General features: G+C 44.2%; 1 protein-coding gene across 1 annotated transcript; it reads right to left on the bottom strand.

Moving 5' to 3' along the window:
* Positions 1-894: 894 nt before the first annotated feature.
* On the bottom strand, positions 895-11,264 carry icmt (isoprenylcysteine carboxyl methyltransferase). The gene is made up of 5 exons (XM_068017203.1): positions 11,052-11,264; positions 7,704-7,792; positions 7,024-7,193; positions 3,056-3,273; positions 895-2,459 (listed from the first exon to the last, which is right to left on the bottom strand). The coding sequence occupies exons 1-5, from the start codon at positions 11,238-11,240 to the stop codon at positions 2,277-2,279; spliced, it is 849 nt and encodes a 282-aa protein (XP_067873304.1). The 5' UTR covers positions 11,241-11,264; the 3' UTR covers positions 895-2,276.
* Between the last annotated feature and the right edge of the window lie 1,513 nt (positions 11,265-12,777).

Here is a 12,777-nt window from a genome sequence, read left to right as displayed (position 1 = left end):
CTACAGACCCAGGGATTAAATCTCACACTTGTGGCTTTGGATCAGCTGCTACATTAATGCTCACCCATCTGCCTTCACAGCTATCAAAATAACACTTAAAACAGACCTGTCTAGATATTAATACGCAGTAAGTTAATTTACACTGCAAAGAAACATACTTTACGATGCACATTTTCACATTCACCCACAACGATGTTGTCACTGGGTCATCAGCAGTCTTGAGATCATTCATCACTGTCTGACATGTCCCAATTACCGATAGCAGCCACTGTCTGAATTACAGCAGACATGTTGTTTTATAGTACAATAACACAATTGCTGCGGGTTAATCAAAAAAATCTTTGCATTGGTAGAAAACCTGATCCATCCCTACAGCCTCACCCACAAACACTCTAACAGACTCTCCCCTCCTCACTTGACATTTGGCAGCAAGCTTTCACTCCCCAAAACCTCTCCACCTCTCTCCTCAAACCAATGAATCGTACAGCGTGGAAAAAGCCAATTCAGCCCATGGTGCCTGTGCCAATACTTTTCAAAGAGCTTTTCAATTCATCCCATACCCCTGCTCTTTCCCCATAGTCCTGTATATTTTAACCCACCTCTTTGCCCAAGCTATTGGTCACCCCTCCAAATATCATCGTTGGCTTGGCATCTATTTTTGTCTGATTACACCTCAGTGAAGCACATGGAGACATTTTTCTACATTAAAGGCACGATATAAAAGCAGTTGTTGTTGATGATCCAAAATATGGGACACAAACTGTGCTACATTGGGATAGTAATCAATAATTACTGGGCCACTGTTTCCACATTGGTTTGGCCTAGGGAATGGGGTTCTTGGAGACAGGAATAATTGAGGAGAGAATCAGACAACTTCAAAATGGCAGATGGTGCTTTGATGCAGAATTTTTCTTTAATTTGAAAGATATTTGCTGGCAGATCTCAAAAGGAAACCTTAATATGCAAATTTCCAGGAAATCTCCACACACATGTATACACACTGAACCTGCTCATGGTAACTCACAGCCAGGCTTAGAATCAAGCACGTCTTATGTTGTTACAAAAACTAGGAAATGCTGGAAAGCACAGTGAGTCAGTCAGCATGCAAAAGATAATAGAGAGCTTAATATTTCAGGTAAGCACCCGTTTTTATTTCAGGTTTCCAGCATTTCCAGTTCTTTCTTTTCATATTTAAGTAGACAATGCTTTTCCATTTCCTCTCCCTCAACAGTGCAGATTAATCAAATTGGACTCAATAGAATGTGGTCATTTTGTGTGTGTTCATTTTTCTCATCAAGGTGAGGAATGTCAGTGCTGGGGAATGGGACACTTTCACTTGAGGCACCCAGCATCAGCTTGTAGTTGTCCCAACGTACAGTAGGTACAGGACAGGTTAGATACAGAGCAAAGCTCTCCTTACACTGTTCCAACAACATGCCTCAGCCCTAACCTCAAAAGGACACTCTTAATTGCACCAATATGAACAACCCCCAGCTCACTTCTCTTTAGTGAGATTGCCAATGTAGTGTCAATTCATCCAAAATGTTGCAGATTGAGGAATGGGCCCCATGCCCAGTATAAACTGGATTAAGACGTCGCCCAACACATTTTATGAAGGGCCCTTGGAAGAGAAAACTTTAAATATCCAGTCAGGCTGATAGGATGTTTAATTGGAACCCAGAGGTGAAAGACTTGTCTTGAGTCAATTTTTAAAAAGCTCAATGTAAATCATTAATTTTAGCATCTTCCTGAATAAAATGTAACAAGTTTTGGTCCAAACAAAATAAAAAGCAGTTGTGCCTATTTTCTTCAAACCATGATTATCCAGTGTTTACAATAAGAGACTGATAATTATGGAATTTACTTTTCCTGATACAGTATGTTGGTATATTGCAATACTGCAGCATCCCTATACAGTATAAAGCAGCCCTCCATGGACTTTTTTTGGTCAAAAACGAACAGTCTTTACGTGAAGTATCAAGTTTATAACGAATGGCTTTGTCAAAGCAATAGCTGGAGCGAGTGGCTTCTACAATTCACACTGTGTTTCCAGTTCCCACTATCCACAACACAGCGCCCCTGTACACACAAGCCCTCTGCAGCACCGCACTCTTGCTCTAACAGACTGAAGCTAGCTAACATATTCTCGACAGCAACAGCCGTGGAATTCTTTTCAAAGCTGAAATCAAACAATATTCGGGTGCTAAGGATTTAACGGCAGCCCACGTGTTCATGGCCCGTTTTGATTGCGTATTTCTCTCCTCTCTCTTCCAAATTCATGGCTCTAGTTTGGCACCTTTGATGAAGGGAAGCCGTGTTGGAATCCGTTTCTTGTACTGCTCATAGTCTTTGCCGAAAAACTGAATCAGAGTTATCTCCTCTTCCTCGATGCGTTCACGGAAGAAACGCCATGAAGCCAGAGTGTATCCTACCATACAGATGGGGTTACACAAAATTACCTGAAAGAGAGACAGACAATTAGCCCATTACTTGGACAATGTCTGTTAAAGTTTCATCACTAAGCGCACTTGTATTTTGTAGCAGGGGGAAAAAAAGGCTATAATTGCATTTTACTTGTACCACACTGCAATCGGTTGTTGTGGAACTAGTACCTACCACTCACAGCCCCTGGTAGAAGTGGCATTTACAGAGCAGGATATCCTCAAAACTTGCCCGGATTCCACCCCCCACATCTCATTTGATCAGTCCTGCGAAATAAACCGATCCTATGAATCCAAACCTTTGCAGCCCCTTTTCATTGGGTGAGAGAACTCTTCCAGATCCCAATAACCTTCGAAGGCACTTTTAGAGGTGCCAGGATTCCAAGAGTGTAGCACTAATATGCGTGACCTTTCAGTGCCAATCTTTTTTGCTGGAGCTATTGGTGCCCAACGAAAAGAGGTTGGTTGGTTTACAAGTGCCACAAAAATCTGGTCTCATTTCAGAAACGTGGACCCACCTTGATTGTAGTACATAATGTGTCAGCGGCACCAGGAGTAGTGCACTCCTACTCCCGACGGCACACTGATGGTGCGGAAGCCAATGATGAACCTACCTGAGTGCCGATACTCCAGTAAAACCAGCCCACGTAGGAGGGGTGCCTGGACCAGGAGTAGACACCGGAGGTAACAAGCCTGTGGGTCTCAGCCTTCTCATTCTGGACAATATGATTGAAGTTTGACCCAGCAGTCAGCATGGCTGCCTTGCGCAGCAACTCCCCAATCAAGACCATCAGCAAACCAAAGACACTGAGCCATGTGATCTGCTTCAGTTCTGCAAGTGAAAAGCAAAGCAGCTTATTTTTCTCTATAATTAGAACAGAAAATGCTGGAAAACACTCAGCAGGTCAGGCAGCCTATGTGGAGAGAGGAACAGATGTTAAATGTTTCAGGTTGTTGACCGATCATAATTGCAAAATTTTGGAGATTAATAATTTTAAGTACTAAGGCAGTAAAAAGGTGGAGGGGGTTTGATGGGTAGTGAAGGAAAGAACAGTACGTCTGTGATAGTGTGACAGGCAGGATTGATTAGATGACAAAAGGGATGATGTAACATCTTCCCTAGAAGATCTAACATCTTCCAGTTGTGACAAAAGAACACTGACCTGAAAGTTAGTTCTCTCTTCCCACAGATGCTGTTTGACCTGCTGAGTGTTTTTCAGTGTTTTCTGTTTTTATTTCAGATTTCCAGTATTTTGCTTTAATTTTTCTCAATTTCCAATTTGTGATGTAGCCAAAGTCAGTTGTTACGATGGAGATGAGGGAGTGACAAACTAGGACTGCCATTCCTGATATTCAGTGGCCCCTCCTGGAAAATGTACATCTATAGATGTTAGATTGGGCTTAGCTATGATCTCTATCCCGACCCAAGGCAGAGTTTTATCAACATTAGGTTTAGATTCACAGATGAAGAAAGGCTACATAGGTTAGATTGTCATGAAACTGTACCAGAACAAAAGTCAGCACCCTTCAGGAGAAAAGGTGGTGGAATGAGGGGGGAGAGAAATAGCAATTTGGAAAAAAAAACACAAGCAACTGGACAATGGTGTGATTCATGCAGTCCTTATGGTTGCAGAAGTGGGTGGTGGGTGAGACCGTGGTCTACATCAAAAGGATTTCACAACTGCTGCATTCTGCCCAAAATTCCAGGCAGTCAGTAAGACTCCTGTCAGATGCTGTGGTCAAGTGAGTGACCCTCCCCAGAGCCATCTGCCATTTAACTCAGACAACTCCACTGAGATGAGTAAGCTTGCCCGGCATCCCTCACCCCAATGTGAATGCTTAAATTCAGATCAGAATCCAAACTCCAACTGCCGTCTGGTTTCTTTACAGGCCAAATAGGTGAATTGGTCATGAAAGTGCCCGGCCTAACACCAGCCTGCTGGAGAAGGGATTGAATGGTATCCCTAATGTAGGGGTGGCTTTCCCTGGGGATAGGATGTTGTTTAGCAAATGGGTGTGAGGGCCCATTTATAGATTCCTCCCCTGCCATTTGAACACAATCATGCTTATCAGTGGTGAACACAAAGATGTTTCTAGATTAATTCCACTACCCTGGGGTCCTCGTGACCCAGAGGATCATAGGCCAATGGTTTTTTAATTACGAAGACCGAATAAGCATCAGAGATCTCAACATCATCCCATTTTCCATCAAGTGACAAATTGTTTGCATTATTGTTTTGTAGTCAATTATTGCCCCGTACTGATTTAGCACGTCAGTTCCAAAAATTCCCCTCCCATCTGGGATGGTCATGAAAACAGGTGATGGGAGTGCCTAGATCAAACCTCCCACCCACAGTTGGGAAGCCTCTCCCAAGTAGGCAGAGGTTGTCACATTTCTGTCAAAACCTGTGAGCGGTAAGCGTTCCGTTTTGGCTGCAGCATAGCTTTCAGGGTGTGGGGTACGCATGATAGTAACGGCCGAACCTGTGTCAATTAGCATAATCTATTGTCAGCCCCCATTTACAACAGGGATCACAGGTCGCCCGTGACCGTCACGTGGAACCCCACTACTGACTGTTCGAAGGGGGCTGACTTCTCTCATTGGGTGGAGACACTCTACGGGGCCGAGGGTGGCACAGATGGGGTTACCCAAAAAGCACCACAAACCAACTGTCTTGCTTTGTCTACCCCCATGGCATTAGCTGTGGTCATCAGGGCAATCAGTTGGTCTAACTTTTGCTTGACCCCGGATGGTTTCAGATCAGACCGGGGCAGAGGCCCCTTCGTGGAACAGTAACAGTCGCTAGCCATGTGTCCCATTGTACCGCAATTGTAAGATGTCCTCCTTGTCCCCTCTCAGGATACCTCTTTGGGCTTTTCACAATGGCTCTGGCTTTCTTTAGAGGCACAGCCTTTGGGGTGTCCGCACTCGGAGTCTCTTACTGCTTCATATGCGCGTTGGGCAGTATTATCTCAGCCCACTGTTGTTTCAGGTAGGTGGTTATACCCATAGCCTTCTTCACCAGTGGTTGTAGCTGGGCTAGAAACAGTTTTAAATTGTACCTGATCGCTCCCACATGCACCGGGAGCCCTATGCTGAGATCATTCATACAGGTTGTACAATCGATTGCCGAACACCTTAGGCGTCTCATCCTTCTCCTCTAGGGTCTAACCACACATTGCCGTTAGGTATTCAGAGTATGAACCTAAATGGTTAAGGGCAGCCTGAATAACATCTTCTGTAGTCGCCCCCTTCGTCAGCTACAAAATTGACCTTAATGGTGGTCGCCAAAGGACTAAAAAGGATTCTAAGACCTTCCCCTCTAGATAGGGGTGGATTTGTCTAAAGACAGCCCACCGCTGGTTCACAGTTATCAGGCGATCCCCATCCTGCATGGGCCCAGTTCGAGCTAAGCACTCAAATGGAGTATTATCTCCAATTCTAGGCACCGCACTTCAGGAAGGATGTGAAGACTTTAGCGCGGGTGCAGCAAAGATTTACTAGCATGGTTCCAGGGATGAGGAACTTCAGTTACATGGATAGAGTGGAGAAGCTGGTGTCATTTCCTTACAGCAGAGAAGGTTGAGAGGAGATTTGATACAAGTGTTCAAAATCATGAGGGTTCTAAACAGACTAGATAGAGAGAAACTGTTCCCATTGGCAGAAGGGTTGTGAACCAGAGGACAACAATTTAAGGTAAATGGCAAAAGAGCAAAAGGTAATAGAAGGAAAAACCATTTTTGTTTTTAAAACGCAAGTGGTTATAGAGCATGGCTACTTGACCCAAACCCGACGGGACCTGACGACATGTGTCGGGTCAGGTCGGACACAGTGACAGCCAGGACGTCAAGGCGGGAAACACTTCACACTAGTTGGCGGTGAGCGATTCCATCCAAGGTGGAGCACAACCTCTTCAATAAAGTTGGCTATATTCTGGTGGTCGGGTGTGGGAAAAAATGAAAGGACTTGGGCCAGGTCGGGTTTCATTTGTAGACCCGAGCAGGCCTTTAAGTGGTTATGATCTGGAATGCACTACCTGAAAGAGTGGTGGAGGCAAATTCAGTGGTGGCTTTCAAAAGTGAATTGGGTAAGCACTTGAAGTGAAAACATTTGCAGGGCTAGTGCAGGGGAGTGGAACTAGTTGGATTGCTCTTGCAGTGAGCCAGCATGGAATGGATGGGCCAAATAGCCTCCTCTGTACTGTAACCATTCTATGATTCAAACTATATCCGTCAACTACATGTGCTCCTTTTGCTAGAGTGAAGGGTCCGACTGCATTACAAATAAGCCACAGTACCCTACACTAGAGATGCAAAAATAAAAATCACCAATCACTACCAAGCAGTTGCTGCCATGAAGGGAACATCACACAAGGACTGGATTGGGCTTTGGTCTGCATGGTCAAATCATTAACACAATGTCAAATCTCAACAAAATTAACCTCACCAGCAGAGTGTAATTCTGGGTGCATATTATGAAACACACCAGAAATATAATGGACAGGGAAATTCAGTACTGTACTCAGTATCTCAAACATGGCACCACACCCTATGAATCCTAGAACACAACTTGTTGACACACCTGGAAAGAGAAGTTTCTCAATCGTAAATTCCAACCAGGACGACATGGCTGCGAGCGTGTATTCCACACTATGATTTAACAGGAAAGAGTCGAGAGAGAGGGACTTGGGATTGATAACTGCAGTCACCAGGTATTCAGAATAATGGAAAAAACTCAGCGAGCACAAATACCTGTGAAAGAACAAACAGAAATTTGCAGCATTACTCAAATGCAAGAGCTCTTTATCCCAACTATTAAACAGAGAAGAGTCATCACAGGGAATACAGGTACGAGCTAGGGCTACCAGTCAGGGGGAAAGTATTGGAACACTAATTACTCTTCCAATGTTACATCTGCATTCGCTGGGTGCCAGGAAATCACTCAACATCTGAGTGTATTGCTCCCATTTTTATTTTTGCAGATGGTTGAGAGAGAGATTACATTTTTTTTTTTTAAAAACGTACAACACAAGAGTACTTTGGGAGAGCAGCCTTAGAGTCACTGGTCACAACTGTACATCTCCTATATTTAAGTGAATCTTCCATTATATTCCTCACAGTTGATGCTGACGAACCATGTGTTTTAACAGGACAAAATGGCAGGTGGATCTGGAAGGACTGAACAGCAGTGTTACAGAATCGACTTTTAAATCAATGAGCAAAATTTTCGAACACAAGGCAGCGTTGAACAAGTCAGCTTACCAGCCAAAGTGTTGCCATGACGATCCTCCAAAGCTCAGTATTAAACCACAGCCGCAAACAAAGCCAAGGAAACAGGCCCTCACTGCAATCTAGATTAAAAGTCAGGAAATACATTTGAGAAACTGCCTCAAAAAGAGTTCAAGCAAAGCAGTTACAAGTAGCTAGAACAGTTTAAAAAAAGCACAGTTGAGAAATGGGACGTGACCCACTGAATCATCAAAATTACAGCATGGAAAGAGCCCATGAGGCCAATCATGTCTGAATCGATCTCCTAGTACTCCAGCTCACCCAACACGTTCATCTGCGTTTCGAACTCCCATATGTCTGACTTGACCACCTTACCTGCTGGATTACTCTAAACAGCTTGAGGGAGCAGGTCAGGGAGGAAGCTTTGTTACCTCCCAAGTTCCAAGGTAAAAGATAACTCAAAGACCAGCAAAGATTATGGAAGGTGGGGGTGCGGTGGGGAATAGGAGATTAGAAAGCAGCTTAGGAGCTGGACTTTAGGGGTGGTAATCTCCAGGTTATGTTCTGGAACAGAGAAGGTTAGGAAGATTACTGGCTAAAGAGTGGTGTCAGGAGGAGAGGTTTCAATTTATGGGAGCTAGTCCATAAGGATGGGCTACATCTGAATGAAGTCCAGTTGATGAACTGGGAAACTAAGATTCCAAAGGGGCTTGACAGGGTAGACACAGAGGTTGTTTCCCCTTGCTGGGGAATATAGAACACGAGGGCACAGTCTCAGGATAAAGGGACAATCATTTAGGACTGAGAGGAAGAGAAATCTCTTCACTCAAAAGGTTGTGAATCTTTGGAATTTCTACCCCAGAGGGCTGTGAATGCTCCAGCGTTAAGTATATTTAAGGCTGAGATAGACAGATTTTTCGTCTCGCAGGGATTCAGGGATATGGCGAGAAGGCGGGAAAGTGGAGTTGAAGCCAAAGAACAGCCATGATCGTATTGAATAGCAGATAGACCATAGGTCCTGCTCCTATTTTTTATGAATTGGACACAGTGAAATGAAGATTCATTTTAACTAGGATGAAAGGGAGAGAGGGGAAACATGTCAGGTTATATTTTTTAGGAGGGACAGAAGAGGTACAAAAGGAGGAGAGTGAATGCTGGTGAAGGAGGGAATGCAGGGCAGACTAATGCATACAAAAATAGGTTCAGGCAGGATCAATATAATTAGGGATCAAAGATAAAAAGGGACTGTTTCATGAATAGATTTGCTATAGGAGGGAAATAGAAGAGGAAATCAGCGAACAGATCAGGGAGCTGAGTTTGGAATGATATTATTCTAGATTTCAATAACCCATTCATTGATCAGGACAGGGAAAGAGTAAAAGAAGAAAAATAATGTGTGCTGATCAGCTTCAAGGAATATGTTTGTATGTTGAGAGAGAGAGAGAGGTGTTGCTAGATCCTGTTACAAATAACTCACCTACTTGATCTAGTTTGTTAAGTGTAGATAAATACCTCAGCAGCAGCGACCATAATCTGAATAGGTCAACGCTAGCACAAAAGCAAGGGCACCAGATTGGATTAAGGCAGGTTTCAGAAAGGTGAATGAGATGAGGTGGAAAGCAAATGGGGACACTGGATTTTAAATTCAACAATGCAATCTCCTTTAAAAATATATCATTGTTGAATAAATATATATAGCATTAAAAAAAACCTTCAAATTCCAGAATGCCAAGGATATATGAAGTGTTAGAAATAAACTAAAACTGAAGAGGGTATAGGCAGCCTAAAGGTGTGATAAATAAGAGAAACAAATAAAAAGGCTAAGGAAGGGATAAGGAAAGCAAGGGAGGAATTGAGTTTTTTTTTAAATGAACAGTATTCTTCAAATGTATTAGTGAAAGAATTGTCAAATCTGAGGTGAGGTCCCAAGGGGAGAGAATTGTGGGTTTGTGGAGGATAAACTGCGACTGACAACAGACTCAACAAGTTCCAATTTAGACAGTTGGTTCAAATTCTCTGTTTCTGTGCTGTAACTTCTATGCAATTCCATGTAAAAATAGGAAGACAGACATGAAAAATTGGGACTGTGTTTGCTGGAACAAAGAATATTACAGGGTGATTTGATCATGATTAATATATTGAAAGGATGTGACAAAGTTGATGGAAGCAGACTGTTCTGGTGATTGAGAGGTCTAGAATTGAATTATATGTAAAAAATTTAGGACAAGGAGGAGAAGCTATTTTTTTTAAAAAACAAGTGTTGTCAGGCTTTGGAATCCACTACCAGAGTTAATGACTGAAGCAGAGACCAGGTCAACATTTAAGAACAGGTGGTTTTTAAATAGGTGGATGATGGAAAAGGAGATAAAGGGATGTGGGAATAATAAAGTCACATGGGATTAAGACAACCATGGAATGGTAGAGCTGAATGTGTGTTGTAATTTATCACCTTTTAAATAATTAGTCGAAGATCTATTTTAAATTTACTTTTCACAAATTTAAATTTATGGGTCCTTATCCTAAAGACTTGATTTACCTTGAAACTAGATCAACTTTCTCTTATACCAGTCAGTACTTTACATAACTATGAAAGTTCCACCTAACCACCTTCTTTAACAAGATTCTGTTCACCATACAAGAAGCCAACTATTGAGCTCATCCCAACTTGAGCTCAGTGAATCTCACTGGGGTACAGTTCTACAAACACCATTTGCCCTCTGGTACCTCACATAAGTCAGCAACAGTTTGCCAAGGGAAGAATATTGGCCATGATACCTGCTGCTTTTCTCAATAGGGCCAAGGGATTTGTATATCCCATGGCAAACAGTGCTCTCAATTTAGTGTCTCATCCCAAAGGGTGATGTCAATACAACAACTTGTACTTAGATAGCAACCTTCAACAGAGTAAAATGCCCAAAGCCCTTCACAGGAACATCAAACAAAATTTGACAATCACATAAAATGTTAGTACAGATGAACAAAAGCTTGCTCAAATAGGTAAGTTTTAAGAAGTGTCTTAAAGGAGAGAGATTGGTACACAGCCGTCGGCAACACTCCCTGCAATATTAAACTGGTACAACGAGAATAGGGATAACGTTAGCCAGGTGAATAGAGAAACTACCCACTCCAGATAACTGAGCAACACGAGCGTGCTATTCAACTGTTAGAGGCATCACGTCCAGCTCCCTACCCTGTCCGTACCTCCTCGGGGTCATTAGAGGGCGGTGCAATGCAACTGATGAACAGCAGCCGACTTTCCCTTTTACCGCCCGGAACCACCCTTCGGCCAGAGAGCAACTAACTGAGCAAAGACCCGGGATTCCTCCTCCCCCGTCACTCTTTCCTCCGCCGAGGCCTGTCTCCTCCCACCGCTAGCGTTACCTGGTAATGGAGGCCCCGGTACAGCAGCAGTAACAACACGTTAATCACGGCCAGATAGGTGCCGAGCAGCGCGCGGGTGATGAAGCCGGACTGCGCCCCACTAAGCCCCGGCACCAAGGTAACTGACACGCCAAGCGCAAAGCTACCGGCGCTGAGGCGACCCTCAGCAACCAGCCGGCCACCTGCCATCTCCGTAGCCAGTATCGCGAGACTTCACACCAAACACCGCCAGACAAGACAGATCTCGCGAGAGTTCCCGGTATTCACCAAACATCGCCTTAAAAGACGGCTGGCCCGCGCAGCCGCAGAGTATTGGCAGGTTTGCGGCGAGCATTTGGCGTAGATAGGCCTGTAGTGAACACTGAGCACTAGCAGTCCTATAGTGAACACAGTGCATTGGCAACCCTGTAGTGAACACTGGGCACCGGCAGCCCGGTAGTGAACACTGGGCATTGGCAACCCTGTAGTGAACACTGAGCATTGGCAACCCTGTAGTGAACACTGGGCACTAGCAGTCCTACAGTGAACACTGGGCATTGGCAACCCTGTAGTGAACACTGGGCACCGGCAGCCCGGTAGTGAACACTGGGCATTGGCAACCCTGTAGTGAACACTGAGCATTGGCAACCCTGTAGTGAACACTGGGCACTAGCAGTCCTACAGTGAACACTGGGCATTGGCAACCCTGTAGTGAACACGAGGCACCGACAGCCCTATAGTGAACACTGGGCATTGGCAACCCTGTAGTGAACACTGGGCACCGACAGCCCAAAGTGAACACTGGGCACTAGCAGTCCTATAGTGAACACTGGGCATTGGCAACCCTATAGTAAACACTGGGCACTGATAGCCTTATGGTGAATACTGACAACCCCACACTGGCAGATTGCAGCTGGCCCTGGTGAGGCTGCACTCCTGGCACTGGAAACCAGCAACGGGAAACCAAAAGCCGAACACTTTGGAACAGGTGTAGGCCAGTCAGCACCTTGAGCCTGTTCTGCCATTCAATTAAATGGTGGCTTATCTGAACACTTGGAAACACTTAGAAACTGAGGAAAATACATTTGTATTTCTCATTGCCTCCAATCTACAACACAAGAGCAGGACATTTTATCCAACTGGTCTATGCCAGTATTTATACTCCACACAAGCCTCCACCACTCTAATTACCTCTTCCCATCTTGACCCATATCCCCTATTCCCTTCCTCATGTAAGCATAAAGCCTCCCCTAAATATATAAGAACATAAGAAATAGGATGGCTATTTGGCCACTTGAGCCTGCTCTGCCATTCAATAAGATCAATATTAGGTCAAAATCCTGGAACTGCCTTCCTAACAGCACTGTGGGTGTACCTACCCCACATGGACTGCACCAGTTCAAGAAGGCAGCTCACCACCATCTTCTCAAGGGCAATTAGGGATGGGCAATAAATGCTGGCCTAGCCAGCGACGCCCAAATCCCATGAATGAAAAAAAAAAGGTCATGGCTGATTTGATTATGACTTTCACTCCACTTTCCTGCCTACCCCCATAATCCTTTACTACTTTGTTGATCAAAAATCTGTCTAACTCAGCCTTGAATATATTCAATGACCCAGCCTCCACTGCTCTCTGGGGTAGAGAATTCTGAGAGAAGAAATTCCTCTTCATCTTCAAAAGGAGACCCCTTATTTTGAAACTGTGCCCCCAGTTCAAGATTTCCCCACAAGGGGAAACATCGTCTCA

The sequence above is a fragment of the Heterodontus francisci genome, chromosome 37, assembly GCF_036365525.1.
Source record: "Heterodontus francisci isolate sHetFra1 chromosome 37, sHetFra1.hap1, whole genome shotgun sequence".
NCBI classification, from domain to species: Eukaryota; Metazoa; Chordata; class Chondrichthyes; order Heterodontiformes; family Heterodontidae; genus Heterodontus; species Heterodontus francisci.
Note: the sequence above shows the minus strand (reverse complement) of the source record. Positions and strands in the feature narration are given on the sequence as shown.